At 41.6% G+C, this 27,354-nt stretch overlaps 1 protein-coding gene across 8 annotated transcripts in view; it reads right to left on the bottom strand.

Moving 5' to 3' along the window:
- The window catches only part of PROX1 (prospero homeobox 1), a 51,304-nt gene extending 28,757 nt beyond the window's left edge, over nucleotides 1–22,547 (bottom strand). For 3 of the 8 annotated variants that reach the window (XM_077157794.1, XM_077157800.1, XM_077157801.1), the window contains exons 1-4: nucleotides 22,083–22,547; nucleotides 21,846–21,952; nucleotides 12,487–14,278; nucleotides 5,397–5,504 (exon numbers count right to left, since the gene is read on the bottom strand). In XM_077157794.1, the coding sequence (XP_077013909.1) occupies nucleotides 5,397–5,504; nucleotides 12,487–14,211 (1,833 nt within the window). In that variant the 5' untranslated portion in view covers nucleotides 14,212–14,278; nucleotides 21,846–21,952; nucleotides 22,083–22,547. The other 5 variants (XM_077157797.1, XM_077157795.1, XM_077157798.1 and 2 more) reach the window with 5 other exon arrangements.
- Between the last annotated feature and the right edge of the window lie 4,807 nt (nucleotides 22,548–27,354).

Below are 27,354 nucleotides of genomic sequence, written 5' to 3'. Positions count from 1 at the left end.
CATTTGCTTGTTTTTCATAGTGAGTGATTCCCATGCCTACTCGGCCACGATTCCACTTAACATCAGGCCACAGTACCCATGTCCAGTGCTGTCTGGGCACACTGCCATGCCTGTTCATCTGCTCTCTACAATCAGCACTGGACGAGACCCACACTCCCTTCAGCTGGTGTCCATGCTGTTCGGAAGGTGTGGTTAAGACATAGTGCACAGAAAACATGGTCATAATCTTTATTACATTTTTTTTAAATGCCAACTTACTCTAACATGATTAGGTTTTAAACCTTTGTTTACCATGGTTTCCCTATGACCTTTTAAATGAAGATGTCTTCTTGGATTCACTGCAAATGATACCATCCTTATTGACAGTCCACTGTTCACGTTAAGGACAGATGCATCTCAACTTGCCAAGTCAAAGCCAATAAATCCATAGCTTTATATCAGGCTGGCTGACAGACAACCCCCTGCCTTTTGTCATCACAGGCATTCCCTTCTCTGGGCCCCCAGAAAAAGATGTACATTCATCAAAAATCAACAAAGAACACTTATCAAACACTGGCCATGAGAACATCCAGACTCCAACAAGATGACAGCTAAAGTGTGTATCGGGGCTGTAATTACTACACAGAAACTTGTTTCTATACTAGCAAACATAATAAATGAATGAAAATTTATGGCAGAGAATCGAAGTAACAAGGAAACAGAAGCAGGGAGACTGGTGTTTCTCCCAAAAGGCCAACTTGCATCATAATTGCCATGCAGTTGCAAGGGTCCTTACAGATAATTGACCAGAAAATGATTAAGCCATCAGCAAATCGCTTCTGCTTGCAAGAGTTCAAACATGTACTTAACCTATCCAAGAATTATATTTTCACTCTGTGTGTCTGCTCTGTCTCTATTCAGCCTTGCGGGGAACCCGATTAAAAAGACAACTGAAGGACCCCCGTTATCTGATCTTCTGGTTGCCGATTTCAATAGAACTTAAACCCATTACGATTTGCTGAACTTGGAGTTCTTTCCATTTTATCTCAGCAGTAAAATACACTGTCCAAATTTCCAGACACTGAGATAAGGACTACAGGCCCCCGTGACGGCTTACTGTTCCTTTTTAATTCTTTTAGAATAAGAAACAAAACATTACAAAATGATAGCAGGCTGTGCACTGGGGAATGAAAATTGCTTTGACATGGAGATTAGGCTTCTGCATTGTTACAAGACATTGTCTCATATGGACAAGAGTACTGTAGAGGAAAAAAAAAATCGAAGGGTATTTTTTTTCTAGAATGGTCATGAATGACCTAATGGGGAGGACAAAAAAGTAAGTGCACTTGCCATTATTTAGGAATAGGACATAAAGGGAGATTTAAAGCTTATTGTTGGAGAATGGAAATACCAGAGAGAAAGAATGGTCAAAAACAACAGACTCCCCAAAACATGAGACAAGTGAAATGAACAACACAACGGCTGGAAGAACAGGGTTTCCCTCCACTAGAAGTGAACTGAAATTTTTTCGGTTTAAGTTGCTGGCTAAAAGCAAAAGCAGACTCCCTTTTTGTTTTTCAGATATTCACACTGAGAAATATGCGTTAAACCTTAAAGAGTTAATTTCCACCGTTCTGTAGTGGCTTACAAGAAAAGGATCAATTGTTCTATAAAGGAAAGCTCTGTAGTGTGTTAATGTGTTACTGCAAAAACTAATCGCTACAATAAAGGGGCTGTGTTTCCTCAGTGTACGAGTCTCTGTGACTTTGATTAATGCTTCCCACGGGACATCTCAGCCTCAATATGGGCTGAAGAAACTTCCTAAATATTCAATGAGCATGGTCAAAAGATGTATAAAACAAATCAATCTGACACCTTAATCTGGCTAGGCAGCAGTTGACTCAAGGGGTGGAGGGAATGAGATACATCATTTAACACTGCCGGGTTGAAAAGCCTGTGAGCGTCTGTTCTTCAAAGCTAAAATGACACTGAATCTGTTGTACTTAGTGGTCTAAGAATTATTAGTTTATACATTAAAATCTGCACCCAGTAGGGAAAAGAACATGGTATGGCCCGTCCATCCTTGGCCTCTCTCTCCCATTTACCCACTTGCCCTTCTCAGAGGGTTGGATGCCATGGGGCTTTTATCAGGTTCAAGGTCATTGTGAGGGAATTAAATAGGACTCCCTGTGAGAACATAGAACTTTGTTTAGACTCTTACTCTAGGATTTAAACTAAATCAGCCCTGGTTTTATCCTTCATATACATCATTGCGTAGAAGAAGAAATTCTCTCACCATGCTAACATCTCTGAATTGAATATGACTTCCTTCTACTTTCTTTTTAAGGTAATTGAAATGCATATAATTTCTACCCAAATGGAAGTCACTCATCAAGAGTTAAGTGCTGCATTCATTCTAAAAAAAAAAAAAAAAAATACAAAAAGTATGCTGCACTTTCTTTGCACACCTTCTGGAACCACTTGGAGGATGAACTCAACCCAGCACTGTCCTCCAACTGTGATTTTGATGTCCATGTAGGCTACACCTTATTCACGGGATAAAATAGTTTCTGCTTGTGTTTCTCCTTGTTTTAACTCATAAAACTAACATCTAATCACTATTTGAAATGACTTTGTGATATGGAAAGGCACGGTTTTTTAGAACTAGGAATTTTCTCTTACATGAACGTAGCCACAATGAAGGATAGGCTGTATTTTTATGGCAAGTATTACTTGGTCCACAGACACATGTAAATGTCTTTTTCAAGATATACAGTGCAGGGTTTCATTTCAGGATTTCATTTCACCAAATTTCTAAGGAAGGACCTCTCAATCCTGTAGTGGTTTCTTGAATCCTGACCAAAATAAAATTTTGGATTGTGTATTCACATATAGAGAAACATCTGGCTATTACAGCCTGGCAAATAAGTGTCCACATTTATATATATATATATATATATATACACACATGCATTTAAAACATATCTTTATGTACCTAGCTATACAGATAGCTATATATCTATATATATATATACATATATGAATAATGTATATATGACATAATATACATATTTTTATATATGTAACAGCATACAGTGGATTTCCAGATTATTCTTGATATTAAAGAAATCTCAGAATGTGTTGGCATTGTTTCCTGGGAAGTTTCTAAACCTACCTTGCCTTGCTACTTTTCCTTTTCATCAGTATTATCTCAGGGAATAAAAATTCATTTATTACTAGCTGAAAAAACAGACCATAATTAGGAAAATTAAAAATTGTATAATTCATTCCAAAAATAAAAGAGAAATGACCTTCAGTTATTTTTTCATTTTGCATTGTATGCCCTACTACTTCCCCTCCATTAGTGAGGATAATTGGGCGTTAACTAGATTCACACATACTTTAACAGCCTTTCTCTCCTGGTATAGGTAGAGCACAGATAGAATCTATAATCTGAATATTTCTGTTTTTTAAAATAAAATATTCACTCAGGTATTTAATTATTATTTACACAGGGTGCATGGTTATTTGCAAAGCTGAATTACTAGATGTATTCTAAAGGAATGGGAACGATTTCTTGTGGATTTATATTGCATGATACTTAGAAAACTACAGATCAACAATCTCCCCAACCCTTGCCCTCCAGCCCCTTCCACACATATACAAACATGAATGTTTCTTAAAATTTACATCGGCCTGTTGGGTCGTGTTGATGGCTCAGAAAGACTGCTACTTTCCACCCTCCACATGGTTGTATTTCAATGGTAGGTGAGTGATCCCTACGTAAAGCTCTTTGGCACCTTTCTGGATGAAAGGTGCAATATAAATGATGTAAGTTTTTCTCATCATTATATCACAGCACTGCAGGTCATTGTACTCAAGGATGGAGGAGGTTATATGGACATCTACACACACACACACAGGCATGCCTGCACGCACATGTTAGTACTTTCAACCCCTTCCCCCATTTCCTCCTCCAAGAGCTAAAGTGTTGGAAGGATTCCCTGGAAGAAGAATTTGCCAGGTTCTCCTGGGCTCTAGAAGCTGGCTGGCCCTCAATCAGTTGACAAATTCCCTTAAATTTGTCTATTCTAGAGAGTCCCCCATGAAGCCCAAACTCTTATTCTGGCCTACTGTATCACTCAGCCTTTTTTTGTGCTTACTGATTCTTAATCAGCCATTTAAGTTACTGCCTTTCTCCATCTTCCCCATTTCACCCGTTTGTTGGCATTGAACAAGGAGAAAACATGCCTTCCATAAAGAAGCACAGCCAGGGAAGGGGAGAGATAAAGGGCTTAAGTTGATACACAATTCAAAAGCAAACAGGAGGGAAAACACAACTTTTCTTATGAGGCCAAATAAAACATCAGTGAAGGAAACTGAAATGAGATGGCCTGCAAAATGGGGCCAACAAAGTAACTTGGGCATGAGTACAAAACAAGCAGTGTGGGGGGCAGCCGTAGAGGAGCGTGCATGTTTTGGCAGCTTGTGAGTTCTCAATGGCAGAAATAGGAACTTGTACATATGGGGGTGGGGAGGGGAGGAGTGGGGGGAAAAGCACCCAACCCTAATAAACTAATCTCAGCTAATGTAATGTTTATCAAGTTCCTTGGATAATGATACCATGTGTGTCATTATCATCATCAAAACCCAATCTATGTTTTAAAAAGTTACAGATGATTAACACAACATCAAGTTGATGCAAACAATTACTTAAAACACACACACACATACAGACACACACACGCGCATGCATACACACACAGAACCAGGAGGTCCCAATATTCTGTAGAATGAAGGAGGCTGCAGCTGTAGGCCGACAGCTTTCATATCCTCATTTGAATAATGTGTCCTGAATCTGTCACTTTATTCATTCTCCTTATGCTCAGTGTACTCTACATCAACAACAAATTAAGTTGTAAATAAGAGACAATCATCACTTTTGTTTTTAAGCAGCTACTGCATAGAGAATTTCAATGTACGCTCCTTTTCGACAGGGGGAAAAAGAGGTGCTAGAGTTTGCTTTCATAAGCACAAATATGGGAAAGCAACAGAAACAAAAACAGAAACAGTTTACTGTTGCTGAGTGGAGGAAAAAAACATTCTCTAAACCATCCATTACCAGCTGAAATTTCTTCTAAGAAACTGCTAAAATACATAAAGATGGTGTCCAAGACTCCACAGAAAACCCAAGAGGCTTAATAATAACAGTCTTTTGGTCTCCATACATAAAGGTCATCTTTGCTTGGTTCACTTTTAGGCAAAAAGAAAAGTGCATTATATCAATTACAACACAGGTGTATGAAGGAAATTAAGGAATCGATTCCACATTTCACTTCCATTATCTTCCAAGAGTTCAAATCATTATCACACATGTAGGTGAAAAAAATGGATAATAAAAAACAAAATGTCCCTACCTTTACATCGGAGAAGTAGGTCTTCAGCATATTGGAGCTGGGATAGCGGGTATAAAAGAACATGAGCTTTGCTTTTTTCAAGTGATTGGGTGACAATCCTTCCTGCATGTAGGATGCAATTGGTTAAGGAAAAAAATTCTTTAAACGAGAGGAGCTGCCACCTCTACCTCCTATGACCACTCTACCCACCCCCCACCCCCAGAGAGTCTGAAGGCTGACCAAAGCAGCTGTGTGAATGGTTGCAGGGTCAATGGCACTGGACATGTAATCCATTGCTGACTTGCTGCCGCTTGTCCAAAATAACCACTGCTTCTCAGAAACTGCCAAACATAATGGTGAGGGCACACAGTTTAGTTGCAGAAACTTGGCTAACTTGTGGCGAGGGTAGCAAAACATTACCCCTGTTTTAGGTCTGTATGGTATCTATATTGATCACTTGTTGCTAAGGAGACAAACACACCCAACATGCGCTGCACAACTCTGAGCCTACGAGTTTGTTCCTTCTTGGGAATTACAGTTCTGTTTGTGCTTTTCTCCACACTTCACACTATGCAGTTTTATCAAATTATTATACTGATGTACATGAAGATATAAAATGCATTATTTTGAACATTGCTATGTAAGCTTCACATTTTACCTTTAGTGCTAATGGAGCAACTTGACTCAGTATCTTCCTATCATATTATTACATCCTTTTAATCATTTGTGTTTAAATAAGAGCTAAACCTTGGGAGGGGTAGTTTTGGCACAGACAGAATGGGGGCTGGGGGTGTTGCTTTTGTTAAAGCAATGATCCAAAACCAAATACGATTTGCCTCTCCTGGATTTAAAGTTAACTCCTTTAAGGGTAAAACAGGAGTTGGGGCTAACAAATCAATAAATGTGGGTTATCAGATCAATAAATGGCCACTTACCCCAAATAAGAAGGCCTATTTATCTGGAAACATCATTACCTTTTAGATCTGTAAACAGCAGCAACTAAAACCGTTCCCAAGAGAATGTGAGGCTAACCATAACAATCCAGGCTTCCTGATTCTCCCCCAGATTCTTGGCACTCCTCAGCAGACTCGGAGCTGGGATGGCTCTGGTCACATCTGTGCCGCAGCCTGGCCCTGCCATTTCCTCAGCAAATTAATGGCTTTATAATTTATCAGAAATGAAGATGCACGTGGAGAAAATCAATGTGGTCCCCCCAAGGTCAATTAAGGGTCCTTCCTAGAAGCTCCTCTAAGGAGTTTCTCTTAAAAGAGAGTCTGAGGTGGGGAGGGGAGAGAGAGAAAAACATATGTGTATGTGCAAACACACACACACACACAACTACACAACCAAGACTTCACACCTCATGCAGAAAAAGCAAATAAACAGTTATTTAGGAAACGGCAAAGGTTTCCAAATGACCGTCACCAAGTACACCATGACCCATCTTAACGAAGGGAAACCAGAAAGTTACACGGGAGACACAATCAAATGCACATTGATAAGCTCTTGACTACTTATATCAGGATGTTTAACCAAATATCCGAGAATTTCTTCAATGAGTACTGCTTTTGACATTCCATGCGATTTTCAAAAGAACAGCTTGGTTTTTTTTTTTTGTAAATAGAAAAGTTAGGGACCATGCTTACTTACTGTCCCCCCTCCCCCACTAAGATAAAAACCAAAGAAACAAATTTTGGTTTTATGTTTGTAAACCCAAGCAGCTTAACTTGTGTTTTCATTTGAGATCCTTAATGATTACAAAGATGGTAATTTATGACTGACATACTTCTTGTGCCAAGGAAAGAGCTGAAAGGCCCTCCAGTAACCTCCATTAGACTGATAGAGAAGACTAAAGGAGGCCGGCACACTTCAGGACCATCTGTCCAAATGGATAAGTGAAATAATAGTTGCAAGCTGTCTCCCATTGCCTCGTGATAAGAGTTTTAGGCAAGTCAAAACTTCGGCAGATATCCTCAGATCTGGATTCTAATCTTCTCTATCAGATGAGTACATTAAAACAACCTTGTAATTTAATTATCGGTGAGGAAAAATCCAAAATCTTTTAAAATCTGGTGTCCATACAAAATACAAATTGCTTTGCCATGGTTCTCAGATAAGCATAGAGCTATCAAATCTTCCAGAAGCTTTCAGTTATGCTAAGATGTTTTAATTCTTTTTATTAAAAACACAAACTGTTCATCTTGTTTTGATCAGGATTTAGAGGCTTTTATTTAATGCAAAAATTATTGTAATTTGAATTTTTCAAGTTCATTTTTTGCTTCAAAATGTTTCCTGTTGGTAATACTTGGAATTAAGCAATTGAAATGGAACACAGAATAAATCTTTATCTCTCGCTTATCGTGTAATTAAGATAAAATCCCCATAAAATGTATGCTTCTAATAAACTATTAAAAATAGTTAATGAAACATTTAAAAGCCAAGAGTTGGATAACCCTTTTTTTCCTCCTCAAAATAAATCTGAACTGACCAATTGGTTAATTTCCCTTTTAAGTGCTTGTGCTGAAAAGCAACTGTTCTTCCAAGAAAGCACTAGCTGTTTCCAGGATACTTACACACGCACAATGACTCATGATGGAATAGATTCAGTAAACATACAGCTGTACTGAACACGAGCTAAGCTCCATTCAAGGCCAGGAAGGAAAATGAGCACAAATAAATATTAAGGAGGTAAAGAGGGGTGGGGGTGAGGGGGATGGAACGCAAACAAGATCTGTCCCAGCAGCTCATGTGGCTTTGCCTCAATTCTCTTAGCCATAGCTTTGTGAAGACAGATGACATTCAATTCTATGTGTAATGCAAAATAGACAATAACTGCTGAAACTTGAGACAGCTGCCAGGTGTAAAAAAAAAAAAAAAAAAGGGAAAAGAAAAAAAAAGAAAAGATGATAAATCCATAAATTAATGAAAGACATCTGCTCGGGAATATAAAAGATCAGAGAAGCAGGGTATTGCAGCTGAACCTAAAGCGGTGTTCAAACAACCTGAGAATCTAAGTGTTGTCTGTTTACTAAGTACAATATAACCTTACCTAAACAGCAGCAGCGGGAGGGGCAGTGGAGGCAGCAAAAAGGCAAATGGAAGAATAATAGGTTGTGAAGGCTGGAAGAAGAAAATTCCTTTTTTCCAGTTGGACTCTGGATTGTGGCTAAAGATTTTACACGCTGTCGTTCCAACCAAATCGATTGGGGCTACTTACTAATATTTTCTGAAACACTTTGAAACAGAAGGAATTTTAGCATTCTCCTTATTCTTCAATTTTCGGTGTTTCTAAGAGGCTTTTCCCCTAGAAACCTTCAATGGAGAAAAGACTGAAATGCTTTCATTTAATGATGGAAGCGATAGAGAAAGTTATTCCATAAGATGTGCAGCATAATCAGTGGAATGTGTAGCTTATAGAAATCTTTTCTTTCTAAATTTACTTTATAATTTTTTTCTGGGTACAGAGGGAGGACTGGGGAGACCAGAGTTTTTTCAGTCTTTAATTTAAATGCTTCTGTATAGATAAGAGAATTATTAAAGACCAACAAGACTTCTAAAAATGTGAAAGATCAACTTCCACGGATTGTTTCCACATTTTCGAAATCCATTTTTAATCCAGGTTCTCAGTGAGATTTTAATTTCAAATTAGTAAGAGTTTTCCTTTCCAAAATTCAATTATTTTTAGCATTCTCCAGAAAAGTCGAGCAGGGAGAGCTGGCTGTCACAGAGAACAGGCTCGGTTTCCTTACCTGCACATCTTAAAGGCTTATAATACTACTCTTGTGCTTTAATTGGGTGTATGCAAATGCTTGAGGCCTAGCCAAGGCTATTTTTCTTGAGATGCAAAGAGGATGAATGACAAGGAATATCATGAAGAAAAACAATTGGCTGGGTGTTTTTTTGGAATTTGAATAAAACGTAATATTTGATTAAACGGCTTCATTTGCAAAGATACTGAACATAGTTTTTTATACCCAAGACATGAACTCTTGGAGCAGGTGTGTTGGCGTTCAGCTTAACACACACACATCCAGTATTTCCTTCCTATTAAAAAGAAGAATGATGTAATATGTTCTCTTATATGGAACATATATGTTTAACTTGCTGTACTTAGAACGGATTTATCTAAGCTGGTGTTCTTAATAGTTTTTATCTTGACTACTTTGTTAAATAAACAGATGATTCCCTTTGGATGTGAAAAAACTGTTTCTTAAGAATTAAATTACTTACAACAATTTGGAAAGACATGAATTAAAAATAAAAACAATGACAAACATAGTGATATCATTTTATCCCATTTCTATTCATTTCTATCGATCCTTTCTAGGAATAACCGTATAACAAGTTCAAATATGGGTGAAAACTAAAACTGAAGTAAGACAACACTCACTCTGCTTTCCACAAGTTTTATCAAACTAAAAGCTTGAATTAGGGGAAGGACTCATTGCTAAACAAGGATGAAGACAACCTGAAAAGTGGGCCCACTCTGCCAACCAATACTCAGTTCCTTCTTGGTTTCAGAATCATTTGGACTACAGAAAAGGTTGTTTGCCTATCTTCTTCCTGAGAAATGACATACAGAAATGAATAAGAAAAACCTGATAATTGAAGGCCAAAAGGTGGAAAATGTAATCATTAATTGCAATGAGATGTCAAAATTATTTAGCTATTAAAAAGACAACTGCAGATGTTGTCCACTAACATTTCATTTGAACATGGCATTTCTAAACCAACCATTTTCAACCGATCTCACTATTGGTAGGAGAGAGAAATTACTTCTCTGGAGAAGATACAACTATATTTTCCTTAATGCCTTTAATCTGTACAGAAATAAAAGGAACTTTTTTTCCATTCAAATCCTCAAATTCCTGAGGGGATTTAGAAAGGGTGAGACAATAGACATAGCTAATACTTAAAATAATTCAAAAGATTCTTTTTCCTAGACAGCCCAAATTACAAAAAAATGAATAAAAATAAAAAGTGCAGCCTGATTATCTGGTAACAATTAAAGTCCAATTAAGAAAGAAAAACTTGTCTATGGATCTAAAATGTTTGGAATGGACCTCTAGGACTTTGAAATCTGGCTTTAAATAGTTAACCAGGAATAGGTATGTCCCTTTACTTTGTGTATGTGCATGTGTGTGTGTACATGATAAACAACCCACAATCACTATTACATTTTTTAAAAAATGAAGTTAAGGGAACTCTGAGGAGCAATGGGGTCTAGTCCTGGACATTGCTAGCTTGGGAAGAACCTTAGAAAATGCTCTTCCTACAAAGGGTTAAAACAAAATAAAACAAAACATTCGAGTCATTGGGTCTTCTTTGCCTTTTGCATCACTAATAGCTATATTCCAATCATTTTGACCAATATTTATTGCATGCTTATAATGATTTGATTCATGATCAGTGGACTAAACTTTTAGATCTTTGAAAGGAAGAAGTTAAATTAGCAAACAAACCAGGACTTACTTTCTATTTATATACCAAAGTGCTCAATATCTTTCTCTTTTCTCTTCCTCTCATGACATGATTCTCTTCCTCCTCATTTTATGGAAAGTGATGCTGTTTAACTGCCCACGTGGGTTTCATATTTGTGGCTCCCATTCACCTTTTCAGAATTCTTCACTACTATCCTGAGAGTTGGCTTTAAGACTGACCTGCATTAACTAGGAAAACACATTTCCACCATAGCCGGGACTTTGCCACTTACGTGGCAGCCTCTAGAGTGGGCTTAGATACTAAAATGTCAGTCTCTAGTCATCAAGACTATTGCTCAAAATCCTCAATTTAGCAACAGCCAACTTAATTGCTAAATTTTTTTTTTTTTTTTTTTTTTTTTTTTTTTAAAGGAAAGACAGAGAGAAGGAAGGAAGGATAGAAGGAAGGAAGGAAGGGAAACATTTTTAAACATTTTCTTGTTTTATTGTATTCTGTTTCTCCGTTTTTGTTACATGGGCTGGGGCCGGGAATCGAACCGAGGTCCTCCGGCATAGCAGGCAAGCACTTTGCCCGCTGAGCCACCGCGGCCCGCCTTAATTGCTAAATTTTTTATCCATCTGGTAATTTATTATTTAAAAACATGTTTCCACCTGCCCCAAAATGTTGCTATTCTACTACCCCAAAACTTCAATGCCCACAAGATTTAAAAAAAAAATTCCTGAAAAGGCCAATTTAAAAATAGCTAGAGTTCAGAATAGGTCTAATAAAAATATATAACTAGAATTTCTACATAAAAGTCAGGTTCAAAATTAAAGAGTCCTAAAAAGACAACCTTTTAAAAATCTAATACAGCTGAGTTTTATATTTAATTGTGCTCTCTCGCTTTCCAAAATAATTTGCTTTGTGAATGTTAGGACAAAAGATTTCTGTGTATGGCTGAACAGAGGTTAATCATGCATAGAGGCAGCTGCACCAGACCCAAAGAACAAACCTTGGATGAACGAGAGACCGATGCCGTTGGAATAAATCAGTACCTGTGTATTTCCTTTTCAAAAAGGTCTTGCTTAAAGATTAAACAGAAAATCTAACCTCCCCACTCCACATCCATCTTTCTCCCATCCCAATCTCCCACCTATTCAGCGTTCTTCCTAAAATCTAACTCTGGCCTTCTTTAAACAGACCAGGAGTCTTGCAGACAGTTTAAAGGGAAAATTCTGCTTATGGAATCTCAGGGATCTGAAAACAGACTTTTCTTATTTACTCCATTATAAAACTTACCATCTTTTAAAAAAATACCTGATTGAATTCAATATTTACAACGAGTTTTTTTTTTTTCCTTCTTGGAATCTACTCTTAAAAATAAGGATAAGAAGATAATACAGGAAGAACAGCAGGGAAAACACTTCTGAAAAAGCACCTTATTAAACGCCAGCTTCTTGAGGCAATTAACGACTTGACAAAGTGATTTGGGTTCAGTTTTAAGCTTTTGTGCAGTCAGAAATGTCCCAGACATGTTGATAAAAGCCTATGACTTTGAATAACAGGAAAGATTGCATTCTTAAGAACATACTAGTCTACATTATTTTATGTACTGTGTAAACCTAATCTTTGGGGGAGAGCTTTTGTGTTTTTTGCTTTGTTTTTCTTTAAGGGGAAAACAAAAGGATATTGCACTTCCCGAATAAGGTGAGATTTCGGACATGTCTTGAAGGTCACCACACTCGGACTTTATGAGCGACAAGGAGAGCCCTTCGGCGGTGCTGGGTGGGTGCGCTGGGGAACAAGGATGATGGCTCAGGTGGTGGGATGACATCTTGGTCCTCAGACTCGTCGTCTCCCTAGTTAAGTCTAAGGATTCTGGAGAGGCTCTGTCTTTTCCAGAGAAGGAGCTGGAGGGAGCACCTAATGGACTCTGAAATGGGTAGGCCATTAAGGGAAGGGGGAAGGGGTGGCGGAAGGTGGAGGTGGTGAAGCCTGCAGTGGCAGAGAGAGGTGACTGGTGCAGGGGCTGGTGGTGGCCGCCAGTGGGGGGGCCGGAGGCAGACTGGTCAGACGAGTTTTTGCGCACAACCAGGGGCAGTGCTTCTGTCTGGTCTGTGGAACTAGGCATCTGCACGTTGCCAAAGGTGTCCAGGGGATTCGGAATGATGACATCGCCAAAGCACTGCAGGCGCTGGTTGGCGGTGTGGAAATTGTGGTTTTCCCCATTGACTGCAAATCTGGCCTGGGGGATCTGGAGAGGTGGGAAGACCTGAGGAAGCTGGCGGGAGGGTTTGGCCGAAAAGACTTTGACCACAGTGTCCACAACTTGCGACATGGCAGTGTTCAGTTCCTGTTTCAAGGTCTCGGCCAAATGTTTACCTTCTGGTTGTAAGGAGTTTGGCCCGTGGTCTCTTTCTTTGTTGTTGCCCTCTCGTTTCGGCTTGTTTTCTGCCATCTCCTGCTCTCTGATCAGAGCTCGGGCCCGGTCAATAAACTGCCCTGGGTCAAGCTCGCACATCTCATTATCCGACCTCCCGACAGAGTCCTGGGCCCTGGCATCCAGGATCTCTGAGCGCATGCTGTCTTCAGACAGGTTACCATCTTCCTCATTTTCAGAATCAGTGCTGTCATAGATTTGGTAGAACTTTTCCTGCAGCTGGCGCAGCTGTTTCTGCATGTCCTCCAGCTGCTGTTTCAGCTGTCGGCGCTCCTCTCGCTTCTGTTCTTTTCGGGCTGAAACCAGCTGCTGGAAACTCTGTTGCTGCTGCTGGGGCAGCTTTTGCTTGCGTTTGTTTTCTCTGTAACTTTCCCGGGGACTCACAGACTGCGGGGCCATCTCTCTTTCATTTTCATTGCCCCTTAATGCCACACTGGGGGAATGGCTCATACCCCGGATTATATTCTCAACCCGGGCGCGCTTTGCTCTCAGGTGCTCATCACATAAGCGATCCATATCAAACTGGCTCATAGTGGGCCTGCCAAAAGGGGAAAGACACTCTGGGGGGCTGTCTCTTGAAGAGTTGCTGCATATATCCTCCTGATGTACTTCGGAGCCTGTGCTAGAGAGACCGCTGGCTTGGAAACTGGGCTCTGTGCCACCATTTTTGTTCATGTTATTTTTCAACAGCTGGGAAATTATGGTTGCTCCTGGAAAAGGCATCATGGCATCTTCATACGAGTTCGCCCTCTTCAGCAGCTTGCGGAGTACATTTGACTTTTCCCCATCTGCATGCTGCACCACTGAATACTCAACATCCTGCTCAGAACCTTGGGGATTCATGGCACTAAAAAACGTTGCTCTTGCCTTAGCAAAAAATGCAGATGCTGTCCCTACCGTCCTTTTCACTCCAATGTCAACTCTTCTTCTCTTGGTTTGCCGGCTTAAGAGGGCTGTGCTGTCATGGTCAGGCATCACTGGACGGTTATTGTGCCATCTTCAAAAGCTCGTCAGCTGGGCACAGCTCAAGAATCCCGGGACCCTGGCCAACAGAACAAAAGGACTGATGAATCATTTTCTTTAAATTTCTCCAAATTTCCTGACCTCAATCCTGAATCAAATGCAAAATGCATAGGCTCTGGGATTTATGGCACATTACAATTATTGCAATTTATTATGCACTCTGCTTGAAATGAAACATTTTTAAATATTTCTGCTCCACCGGTTTAAGATGGATTAAGATTAAAAAAAAAAAAAAGAAGCAAAAACTGCTTAAGCACCAGTAATATGATTCTCTTTCACAAATGCCTAAAATGATACTGTTTATCTTCAGAAGAAACAGTAGATTATAAGAACACAGCCTCTGACAACCGACTGATGAAATTCTGGGCATTGGGATACATATTATAAAAGAAGATGAATATGGTCTACATTTAAGAAATAAGGTTAAATTTTGGGGCTGCATGGAATTCGGATGAAAAACTCCATTTATGTATTAAAATGATTGTGGTTTTAATGCTATTGAAGGGCAAGCACTCTAAATTAAATTCAAATATTCAGTATACACCCTTTATTATCTAATTTAAAAATATTCCTGCTATATGTGAAATGGGAAGGAGAACTGCCCCGTCAGCATCTTTCCAACATAAATGGTCAATATAGCACTGAAATGAATTAACAAATATTAATTAGACAGGTCTGTTTATTTAGCATAAGTTACGCATTTTTTATTAGTAAAATCATATGGGAAGATGGTATCTGTTGTTATATCTTAACGTAACTATGAGAATATTTATAAATTTCACCATGCCCTTCTGACGACTGAAATAAGTATAAAGTTGGACACACTGCAAAGGAAGACATTGTTATATTTTAGAAATCAATATGTGAAATAACATCATTGGTCTAGGCAAAGATAAATAAATCTTCAGTACTAGTTTTCTTCTGTTAGACTACACCAAAATAATACTTCAAATGCCTAAAGAAACCCTTTTACACCCACAATTTTTATTTCCTATGCCAAATTAAAAGGGGGGAATAAAAGAAAAAAATGGAAAGAAAATGCAAAAAGAAGAAAGAAAACATCAATAAAATGTGTAAGAAAGGGAAATACCTATTCGGTGGTATATGAACGTCCATTGTTTCTTGGGAACACAATATAAAAAGAGAATATCCTTCCTTGCATTTTATAAAAGGCGCTTGACTTATTTTGTGATTAACATTAACTAGTGGTGCTAACCCCAAATTTCATATACATATAAGATGTCATATCTTTTTGTGTATAATTAACATTTTATGAAGAAAACGAAAATATTTTTTTCACACAGGGTTTATCTAATATTAAACTTCACGTTTGCTTAACAGAGCACATCTTCACAATAACAGGGTCTATTGCCAAAGGCAGCATGCAGAGCGCTTGGAACAGCTCCCATCTCTTTCGGTTCACCTGTAAAAACATCTACGTGCTCCCTAGGACTGCATCTGTGGCTAGTTTTAAAGAATGACTATCCATGCAAATAGGCATAATTTCAGCATGAAATAACCTGTAAAAATCAAGAAAACGCATAATGCTTAGATGGCAACAATGTGATTTCCTCTTTTATTTTATTTATTTTTGAGTGACAAAGATTTCATCCTGCAATCCTTGTTCTTGGCTCCTATATGAAGAAACATTTTAGAATCTATTTTAGAGTCTTATGAAAAAAATGATGCTTCTTTACATTTCTTTTTGTATACTTCAGGATAAAATTACCTGAATTTGTAATGGAAACAAATCTCCAAAATGTCAATATTTGGTTCAAAATTGAATTCAGAATGATTGAGACTCCTCATGCACCAGTATTGGTTTCAGGAATACAAAAATCCAATGACAAATGTTTCACTAACACATTAGATCTAATAAATCAGGTGTAGCTGTCAGGTAAGAGGTAGAAAAAAGAGAGATTGAGACAAACCAGAAAAAAGGACAAATTATTTCAAAGTTCTGTTAATCACAGAAAGACTTGCATGTTTCTTTTGTGGTGGGGGGTGGTCTTTAACAAGGAAGGCTTTTTTTTTTTGCATTTATATCAGCTTTCTGAAAATACAGTTCATTGCCATCATTTTAAAATTTTACCTCTTTTCTTCTCGTGTTCAAATCTTTTTCTCTTTAACATCACCTGCAAAGCACACCAATCTCCAATCAAAACATTACACCAACTTTCTGCAGTCTTTTTTCTTCCCCTGTTAACCCAAATACCCAAACTGTGCTTTCTTCCAACTCTTCCTTGCCATGGGAAGAAAAGCACCTCTGCTTCAGAGGCTTGGAAATGACACGCTGATGTAAGAGATGAGCACAAGATCATCCCCAGGCATCCTTCCTTTTCCAACTGCCATGTACCTCTGCGTCAACTGCACTTCCTCTCTTCTAGCCTAGGTATCAACAGCTGCATCCCTGTCACACGCTGGAGCCAAGAGGAGGGCTATGCTCTTCCTAAGGTAGAAAGAAATGATGTGCTCATCTTCAGTGCAGGATAAATTTTAATTAAACAAGCTCACCAGTTAAGAACAAAATATCCTGTCACCGCCTCCAAATTCGCCAAACTAAACTGATTTTTTTCCAACTCCTGTTCAACCTTTTAACATTTTTAGATCAAATAATAATTTGTTTCTATTTGGGGCTAGAAAAATTAAAATATTTTTGGGTCTAGCTGTAAAATGTCCAGGCCAGATATAACAGGATCAATTATATAATCCTGCAAGAGAAGGCGATATATCAACAGGCACAAATAATTCTCCATAGAGCATAGACCTAAACTTTGAGATAAGTATACTGTAGTAGACACTGGAACAAAAAATCCATGGAGGGTACAGGCAAGATTAACTAATTATAACTGCCTCACATAGCACTTTATTAGCATCATGTTTCATAAACAAGATACATATTTATATGAATATGTTTACTACACAAGAAAACGCACTGTTAAATGGCCATAATGTAAGTTAAATCTCTTAAAAACATTTGCAAGGTGCTTTCATGATTTCCCAATTCAGAATTTAGAGGATCCTGGCAATGATTGTATCAATGATATTGTTGTATCCCTTAAGATTTTAAATTTGCTTTATTTCTCAACATAGGCACAAGAAACCTTTTGATCAGCATTGGTGAACATCAGCATAGCAAGGAGGCAAAAAAAAAAATACTGATTTAGAATTTGAACCTAAATATATAATTGATCCGATGCATATGCATTCTGCCTGTAAACTGTTTAATTAAAACAAAAATCTATATGGAATATTTTTTCATAGTTAAATGTTTGGTTGCACTGCTTGGCACTTAATCCACGCATATGCTTTAATAGCTCTTATACAAGGGATATCTTAACATAGCAGATTTCTCCCAGAGAAAGACAATATAAGACCAAATATCTAGATATGATCAAGTAAAATTTTCACTGTTCCCAAAAATTCTTCATTAAAATCTGAATTATCTCACATACTATTTAATGTGTAGAATCTTAAGGAAACTGATAATGATGTTAGCAGAGAAGAATTTTCTGAAGAGAATTTTAAAGAAACACTGCAGTGTAAAGAAGAAAATGGCTAAGCACTGTACTTTTTAAATAAAGAAGTTATTTTGGGGGTATATGCAACTTTTACTGCATGAATCTGGAGTTCAGATTCTGGACAAAGAAGGGTTTCACTATGGTAATTATTCAGATAGTTCAGACAATTCTTTGATGAGTCAGGGAGAAGCATAACGTTGACATGGTTTTATTGTCTAGATTATTTAGATTATATTATTCAAGAAATTGCTCAAGTCTACATTTTACTTTCTTTAAAAAACAATCTTTGAATGAGCCTCTAGTCTACTCAGGTCAACCTGGCTATGAAATATCAAATGGAACATCATTCATAAAGAACATTTTAAATCAATCTGGAAATTAGTAACTCAAGGGGGAAAATCAGATGATTTGAAAAATTACTAAACTGCCCACTTCGCTGTACTATATTATAAAGTTCATTTCTGCCAATTAGCAACTTTTCCTTCATAGATGTATCTGCTTACTATTAGGTTAAGAAAGCCTTTGATATTTATTTTGAAGAACAATTTGACATAAATTAATACCTAAATGAACTAAGATTGCATTGTCAAAATCTTATAACAGGATTTTAAAGTTCCTATCCTAAGATTCCCCCATCCTTTCAACAATTTCTTACATTTTTCCCTGAAAAATGAGCACACACTGCATATTCTGAGATATAGCTAAAATATTAATTTCTAACTTCCTTTAAAAGTAATAGTTCACCAAATTGATAAATGAGAGGGTGAAAAATAATCTTAAGTACACTTTTTTCTTTTTACAGAAATTTGAAATGCCCTAAATGTCCCTTGAAGCTTTAGAATGCACCAGGCAATACAATGAAAACTTCTTTATGTACATGTCTTTCTTATTTATGCAGTTCTTTAACTAGAATCCTACAACAATATATCATACACAATCCATTTTCATATTATAAAATCAGTAACGTTTTTATAATTTCTTCTTTTAACCCAGAATTTTAAAATTCCCTATATTAGCAGTTGCAAAGGTGAGACAATTCCTGAAATGATATAAGAAATTTATGCAAAAAAAAAAGAGAGGCCTATATGAGTTTTCAACAAATTAAGAGCAAGTTTGGCAACTTAAAGAATAAGCTCGCTTATGTTCAAAAATCCCAAATGCTACTTTTATAGGAACAATGCTAGGAAATGAATAAGTGAAAACAAAGATGGATCTTATATATGCATGACTTTTTTTCACACAAGGTGGTAATTAAATAGAATTCTGCATAATGGACACATAAAATAACAGTAAATGCCAAGCACAGATAACTCCTATTAAAAAATAAAGCAAATAAGATGACATTTTAATTATCAAAGAAATTCAAAAGGATCCAAGGAAAATATTGGGGGAGAAACTTTGATGTTTAAAGAACAAATGACACATATTATCTCATTTTCATGGAAATGATGATCACCATTCAAATAACAAAACCAACAAAAACAATCTGCCATCTAACCTATTGCTATGCAACTGTTTAAAGAAGTAGCCTGCTAAAAGGAAAAAACAAAGATCAAGTTTTAAGAATACAGATACAGTGCTTACACTGACTGAATTCCCAGGATCTTCCCTCAAACATCAAGCCAGAGTCCTAACTTAGTCTATTTCCCCATTGTATAAATATGCCCATGTTGTAGCCACATGGACAGGTTAACAATGCAAAGGCTCTCCTTTTTCTTCCCTATCACAAACAGTCCATTTCATTTTGAAAATTCTCAGAAGTTTCTGCAAGAAACTCTTTATAGAACTAACTGCCCACATCTTGCATCAAACAGAAAAGTGCAGTTACCTCTCGTATACTTGAGATTTTCCTCCTCCATCAAAGTATTATCTAGGACATCTGGCACATGTCTGGTATAATGACAGGCTCATTCTACTTTATGAGAGTATCTAACATACGACTTGAAAGAGTTTATGCACACACCTATTCTTTCTGGACAGGGAGAAGGCAGGCGAGAAAGATAAGCTTGAACAACAGTAACACTTTCAAACTGACTTTAGTATTCCTGGCAATTACACATCATCCATGGCTGTCCAAAACACACACACACACATACTAAAGGACAGCCATAGTGCTCTCTCTCTCTCTCTCTCTCTCTCTCTCTCTCTGCCAAGCACAGACCTGGGAGATAGGCATAAGCTGGAGGAAAGCAAAGGGAAAGTCAATCTCTCTCCACCTGCTGCCTGAAGCGTGGGTGCCTTTGGCCGACTGGCAGACAGGAGCCTGAGACACAGCCTCAGCAGCAGACTGCCAATATCCTTAAGAAAAATAAACAAACACATACCAACTTGCCCCACTCCCCCACCAAAAGAACTCACATGGCAGGGTTCAAAATATAATAACAGTCCAATTCCTATTAGCACAGACAATCCTATTAACCAGGATGCCCATAAATTCATAAACCCTCTACAATTCCCAAGCAAGCATTGTGGTCTGGAACTGTACAGATACACACAGACACAGAGGAAATTTGCACCTGTCTTTCTTGACACAACGCACCTGTCAGGCCCTGCCCCCAAGCACTCCGCTAATAGACCTCTGTCTACCTAGTTTAGGAAAGGAAATGATTTTTTTGTAAGAGAGCTCATGGGTGAAGAAGAGAGCGCACAACCAACTCTTCTTGCCTTGACTTTGAGAGGAGGCCACCCTGGGCTTGCTCTGTTTTTATAAACTCGAGGAGACAACACAGACCTTCTTGGAAAAATAAAAACAAGCAGGTGAGTTCCCAGCCTTCCCTCAGGCGGAGCACGGTTCTGGATTGCCAAGAACAGCAGTTTCACACTCCAACCTGTCTCCTTGGGCTATTTAAGACCGCTTCCAGCCCCTCCTCCTAGCTCTGCTCTTTCCCTGTCTGAAGGTCTCTCAACTTCCCAAGACGCTGGGAACAGGCGGGAGACCTGTAAGTCCCTGGAAGGCTACTTACTCTCCTATTCCCTCCCATCCACTCTCTTCACCAACGTTCAGTTTTCGCAGGAGTAACTGGTTGGTACAGCAGAAGAACCAACAACTTGCTAAACTGGACTGTGGGTAATATCAACATCCCCCCCTCCTCCAGGCACCCCCTTTTTTGTCTGGTCTGGCAAGATAGCTCTCCCCGCCCCCTCTGCCGACCCCCCCCCTCCCCCCCCAGTCTCCGCCACCCTCCTCACTATTCTTCCCAGTAACAATTACTTTCACCTCTCCTCTCCTCCCTCTCCAGTCCTCCGATCTGGGGCAAAACTGTGGGTACCACCCAGACAAGACAAGACCAAGGCAGCAAACACCACTGATTGCCAGCAATGACTGTGAGATTCTTCGCCTCGGACACCCGCTGCCCAAGAACAACCCCCTCACCCCACCCCCCGCAGCCCCCCTTCCCTCCGGATTCCAATCCTTCTGTCCTTCGGTGGTGCTCAGGCCCCAATCTCTCCACTCCCTGAGACTCCGGTCGCTGCCTCCTTACCCAACTCTACTTGACCCTGCCCTGGTTCCACCGAGCTCATGCAGAGCAGCGCCGCACTCGTTTCCCGGCACCCATCTCTCCACGACTCCAACCCGGATTTCTACATTTTGGCTGCCACAGCATTTTGAAAGGAAAGTAAGAGAGCGCCCCCCTCGTCCCTTTCCCCCTCCTCCCCACTCCCCGGCCCTCTGCGGAGGTTAAAAAGGAGAAGTGAAAGGTATGCAAATGACAAGCAAATTGGAAGAGCCTGGAAGAAAGGCAGCTATAATAAACAAGACAAAGAGAAAGGACGCGGGGACTAGCCCAGGACCTTTAACCCGGGGAGGTAGGAAGAAGGAGGGGTGGCGAGAACCAGGGAGCCAGACGGACAAAAAAGCGACCCGGTCCCCCTCGCGGTCCTCCTGAGAAGAGAGGGCAAGAGAAAGAAGGAAAGGAAGCAAACGCCTCCTCAAACCCCAGAAACAGTACACAAAAGGTGATAAGATCAGCGACAAGTCCAGCAATATCAGCCTCCCCCAATCGCAAACACCACCCCCAGCCACCAGCAGGAAAGAAAGAAATAAAAGCCAAGCGGATCACTTACTCTTAGGAACTGGGAGGAGCGGAGCGCCGGGTTCCACTGAGGTTCAAGCTTAGAAAACTGTTTAGAGGCTATTTTATTATGATTCATTTAAATAACACCATTTTCTCCTGGAAAAAAAAATGTTTACACGGGTATGAGTAATCGAAGTCTATTTTCTTTTCTTCTCATTCAAGAACAAGCCAGTGCAAGTGATTCTGGAAAAGGGGAGGGGACTCACGAGGGGGAGAAGATACTTACGCGGTGCAGAGAGCAGGGGGGACTGAGCCTCTCTTTTTTTGCCGGCAGAGAGAGGAAAACACGCGCGCGCACACGCGTTGATATCTTGCGGGTGATGAATATGATAATTGGACAAGGGCCGGTGAGTGTGCGAGCGAGTAAGCCGGGCTGGTGGGAGAGGATCAGGGGAGGGAGAGCCGAGAGGGAAAGAAGAGGACAGGAGAGAAAGGGAGAGAAGAGAAGGGGAGAGAAGACAAGAGAAGTGGAGAGGAGAGGAGAAGAGAAGAGAGGAGAAGAGAGGCGAGGAGCAAAGAGCAGACGAAGAAAAGGGAGCACGAAGCGAAGCGGAGAGGGAGCAGGCAGACCCGGCGAGAGCTCTTTTGCGCCGCTCTGCTTTCCCTGGCTGCAATGGTGTATTATTTCAGAGCGCTCCCTCAGCTGAGGGCTCCGCTCCACAACAAGATTTACTTTAAGACACAGCTGAAGGAAACAGGAAGACTGCACGTCACAGTCTGACTGACGTACCCGGCTCCAGCACCCAATCGCGAGGCGCCTTCGGATTCAAGGGGGGATAGCGAGGCAAGAGAACTTGGGAGGAAAAAAATATAAAAGGGGTGGGGGTGAGGGGCTGGGAGAGAGGAGGGGAGAGGGGCCCCGCGCTCCCCCTCTCGGGCCTCCATCCTCGGCCTCCCCCCACTCCCTCCCTGCCCCTGCTTCGGGGCGACTCGATCGCCGCGCCGGGGCCGGAGCGAGCCATCTGCGAGCACTATGCAAAGCGGGCGACGGCGCGAGCGGCGCCGGGCTCCCACTCGCTCTTCCAGGACGCAGGTCCTTTTCTTTCTTCTTCTTCTTCTCCTTTTATTCTTTTTTCATTTCCCAGAGACAGCTGACGGAGTTCGCCGAGTTGGCTGAGAGAGCGAGCGCTCCTCGGACTTGGGTGGAGGAAGGCACGGAAAAGTATACTGGAGGGAAAATGAGGGTTTTAGGGGTGGGGTGGCATAGGAGAAGGGGGTGGAGGCTCCTCAAATCATTGCACTTTTTAAAGGATCATAGGTAGTATCAAGAATACATGACACCCTTGCTTCCTTTTAAAGACGAGCGGGACAATAAAATATAGGTAGGTTTGGGATTAAAATAATAGGTGCCCGAGGTTTCCCCCGCACTTGTTATTAGAAGACCAGCATTGGCTGAGTACCAGACAATTTCCCGTCAAAATTAATAGAAAGAAGAATATTTAGCCGTGTTTACCTCGAGTTACGTTATTTGAATTGTAGGTACAACAGCCTTTCTGGGGGGAAAAAAAAGTTACAAACGTTACCTCGCGATTACCGCTAACTCTCCCCAGAATTACCGAAGACAGAGAGAGGCGCAATAAGGATTTACACACAGTTTTGACGCCTGAGTAACAAACTTTGAAGCTTGCCCAATAGGGCAAAGAATTTCAATCGCTTAAATCTGGGGCTCCAGGTAATGCCATTGAAAATTCCCTTTGGTTTGGCAGTTCTTGAATGAAAAAAGAAAAGAAAAGAAAAAGCAAGATTTCTTTCGATATTGTAGCTCTTCAAGAGTTCCTTGGGGCTTCCAAGTTACAAATGCTAAAGAGCGAGCCTCTAGCCGCAGCTAGAGCGTCCCTTTCACGGGGTACAGTAAACGTCTTTTAATAAAGCAGTTGTGTTTATGACTTGAAGATCCTGCAAAGCCAGGATTTGCAAGGGCTGCGAAGGAGAAATATTCATATCTAGCTGAGTAGACGCTCATGTTTTAGGTAGGATGGAAGCCAGTATTTTACGTGTGTCCCTAGAATTTAATCAGATCAAAGGTTGAATCATGTTGTGCCATGACAACAGGGTGTTAGGAGCTGTGTTACAAGTACGGTGACAGCACTACCACCATCTTCTGCGACACTACACACCTCTCCTAGGATAGTTAGAATTTCAGCCTCAAATTCAGAGAACTGTGAGGGCGATATTAAATTTCGTGGAAAAGAATAGCGATGGCATGTCCGACTCTATACATTGTAGGAAACTTTCTAGCAGGGAATTCAAAAATTGAAAAGAAGGAAAAATCAGCCGGGCCAGGGTAGGTGCCGGTGACAAGAAAAGAGACTTTCATGAGCACCATAGCCTTCATTTCGCCCCATTTCGCCGCCGCCTGACCCCCGCCCCCCCTTACAGAAACATCGCAGAAGCGCGCACACACACACAACTCACATTCCAACGATCAGCCATTGTATCATGTATTTCAATCGGGATGTAACAATTTAAAGTGGAAATAGAAATAATCTGTCAACATGCCCATTAGATGCAAGGACAGAATAATGCTTGTATTGGTGGGATCCTTTCGAGGTAAGCGGGGGAATTGAGCCGGGGGAAATTTGGGCTCTGTGAATGAATCAAGGGTCCTTCCTTTCCTTTTCGTCCTATTATTTTTCTTTAAGTTCCCACTTTGTACATATAAATTAGCGTCAATCCACAAATAAACTGGTAGGAGTTAAAGGATATATGCCCTCCACACCTTAAGACCATCTGCTCAGTTCGACGTTTAAAAAGGAGGAGGGCAGGGAAGGAGGAGGGGGAGAATGGGGAGGAAGGGAGGCAAAGAGAGAGGAAAAAATTCGAACTCTGGAAAAAAATGGCTTGAACTTTAGCCGACAAGTTTGTGTCATTTGCACCTAGCACTCGGATGCACGTTCTGCACACACCACGCCCGGGAACTGGCGGCGGGAAAAGTTCCCTGCAAGCCCCAGTAAGTCCTCCATCACGCCTGGGGGGAGGACAGGCCCTAGTCCAAGCGGGGATAACCGGCTTTGTAAACAAGGAAGCTCCCCCACCCACAGTACTGGCGATTGAGGCTCGCGGCTCGCGGCTCGCGGTGCTCTGCGGCCGCCGAGTCTCGCCGCCCGCTTTAGGGCGCAGGAGCCGCTGGTTGCTATAGGAGCGCGCGCGACGCAGTATCAGCGAGCTCGGTCTGCAGCCCGGCTCTGCGAGCTGCCTCTGCCGAGCCCTGTCCGGTCCCCTACTGTCCCGGCGGCGCACAGGCCAAGCTCCTGGTGACCTCTCTCGCCCGAGCCGCGGCGCTCTCCCGGGTCTCAGGAGGTCCTGGAGCGAGCCGTGTGAGGCCCAAGGCTCCTATTTCGGGCGACTCTGGGTTTGTATTCTAAGAAGGGATCAGTCAGCCCGAAGAAGAGAAGTCGCCGAGATATTGGCCCCGTCTCCGACACCAGCCACGAAGCCCAGGGTCCACGCAGCCACTTGCTTCGCCCCACTGCCAACACAACCCCAGTAACTTAAAAGTTACACAAGTTCTGCATGGTTTTCCAGGAAACCCCATCCTTGGGTGTTGCGTTTAATTATCTGAAGGATGCTCTCTGTGTTCTTAGTCAAAACTCTCTACGTCGCCTTGACATTTCCTCGGGGTACTCAACCCTCCCACTGTTCTTTCTTAAAGCCGTTAGGTGAGGGTAGGAGGAAAGTTAGTGTGTATAAGTAATTTAAAGCCTAACAAACAACCACCGGGTCTAAAGAAATCAATTCTGGGACTTTCGACCAGATCCAGTTGAGGGGCAAACGTGGGCGTGGATTTCGGGAGAAGGATGCTGTATATTTTGTGCGGACACCCACACCTCGCCGTCTGTCGCCACCACCACCACCACCATCCCCATCTCCAGCACGAAGAGGGGAAGAGGAGGAAACAACCACCTCAGGGAGCAGGCCGGCCTGCTTCAGGGTGTCTGGTGGCAGCCTGAGTGACGGCCCCTCTCTCGGGGCGTTCCCATCTCCTGTGCCCAGTGTGACGCCAAGCCCAACCTGGATTTATTCTGAATGGGTGTGGGGGAGGACGTGAAATACCGTAAGATCAGTAGCAAGTAGCAGCTGCAGCGTTCCTCTCCTGGGAACCCCAACTGCTTAGAAGTCTCTCCCGAGTATGTTTGCTAACCAACAGCTTTGAAAGTAAACAGAAGCGAATCACTCCAAAAGTTGAAACATAACCCTTACAAGAAATTTGGAGCCCGTGGTCCCTGCAGCAAAGGGAATCTTTGACGACAATAAAGTCAACCCTCCCACCCCAACCCCCCCACCCCACCCCGGCCTAGGGTCCACCACATAGTTTAACGGAGCCCAGAATTCTCCTACAAATTTAAATGCATCGAAAGGACTCATTACATAATAAAGTGACCTCGAAGGAAATCACTCTTTCCCCTACAAACACACACCCACGGGGCTGAAGGGGTTGTCGGTCACTGAAGGTCACACTACTATTTGATTTTATGGAAGTGGGCGAAAACAACAAAGGGGAGGTACATTCCCTAGCGTGGAGTAGAAAGGAGTAGGTTGGGAAACGGCGCTCTTCGCCGCCAACCCTGGCTTTGCCTCAGGCGCCGAACTTTCCAACATCAAGATATTAACAGATGGCGGTGAGCACATGGAGGGCTGTTACTTACATAATCCAGCCACGCCGCCCGGCCGCGCAGAGCCCCGGCGAGGCGCCGACAAGGCCGCGCGCGCGCCTTTCGAGGGGTGCTGTTTTGCCCCCCGAAATAACTTGCCTTTCTCCAACCCACCCCCTCTCCCAGAGCTGTGAGGGCTAGGATTTGGAAATACGATGATTTTAGAAACAAACAAACATCAATCTGGCTCTCTGCTTTATCTTCCCCAGTCCACAGAAGTTATGAAGACTAGAAAACCAAGGGCTGAGGGAAACGGAGGATACGCCTTCGCACAGAAAACTTTCAGGGTCCGGGGGGCGACCAGAGCGAAATTTAGGGAATTAACAGCCCTCATCCACCCACCCACCCAATTTCCCCAGATTAGCATTTCTTTATCTGCCCCTGAAATACAAAGGAAGGCTCAGGCCGCAGCCGAGCGGGGGGCGGGGTGTGTGTGTGTGTGAGGGTGTGAGTGTGACAGGACGCCTTTGCACGCGGGGGCGCAGTGCGCAAAGTTACACAAAACCTTTGGGCACCGCTACACTTCCGAGATTTGCAGGTTTTTAAGCGCTCGTTCCCGCAGGCCCGGAGTCCCTGACTGCTGTGGCCGCCTACTGCTTTCGCGTCCTCAGCCACCTCTCAAGAGGCCCAGTCCCTCCCCGTGTGCCGGTGTACCTCCCGGTGTGTGCCGGAGGACGCGTATTTGTTTGTCGGGCCTCCTCCCTAAAGGCGACTCGGGGCCGCCAGAGCCTGCGGGGTATCCGCCTGCGTGTGTTGAAAAGTTTCGGGTTGGGAGGGAAGGCTGGGAGTCTCCTCTCCTCCAGTCGCTCAGCGTTAGCGGGGCTTCTTGGCCCAATGATTCCTCCC

The sequence above is a fragment of the Tamandua tetradactyla genome, chromosome 4 (genome assembly GCF_023851605.1).
Source record: "Tamandua tetradactyla isolate mTamTet1 chromosome 4, mTamTet1.pri, whole genome shotgun sequence".
NCBI classification, from domain to species: domain Eukaryota; kingdom Metazoa; phylum Chordata; class Mammalia; order Pilosa; family Myrmecophagidae; genus Tamandua; species Tamandua tetradactyla.
The sequence above is the reverse complement of the archived record's forward strand: the minus strand, read 5'-3'. Positions and strand labels throughout refer to the sequence as shown.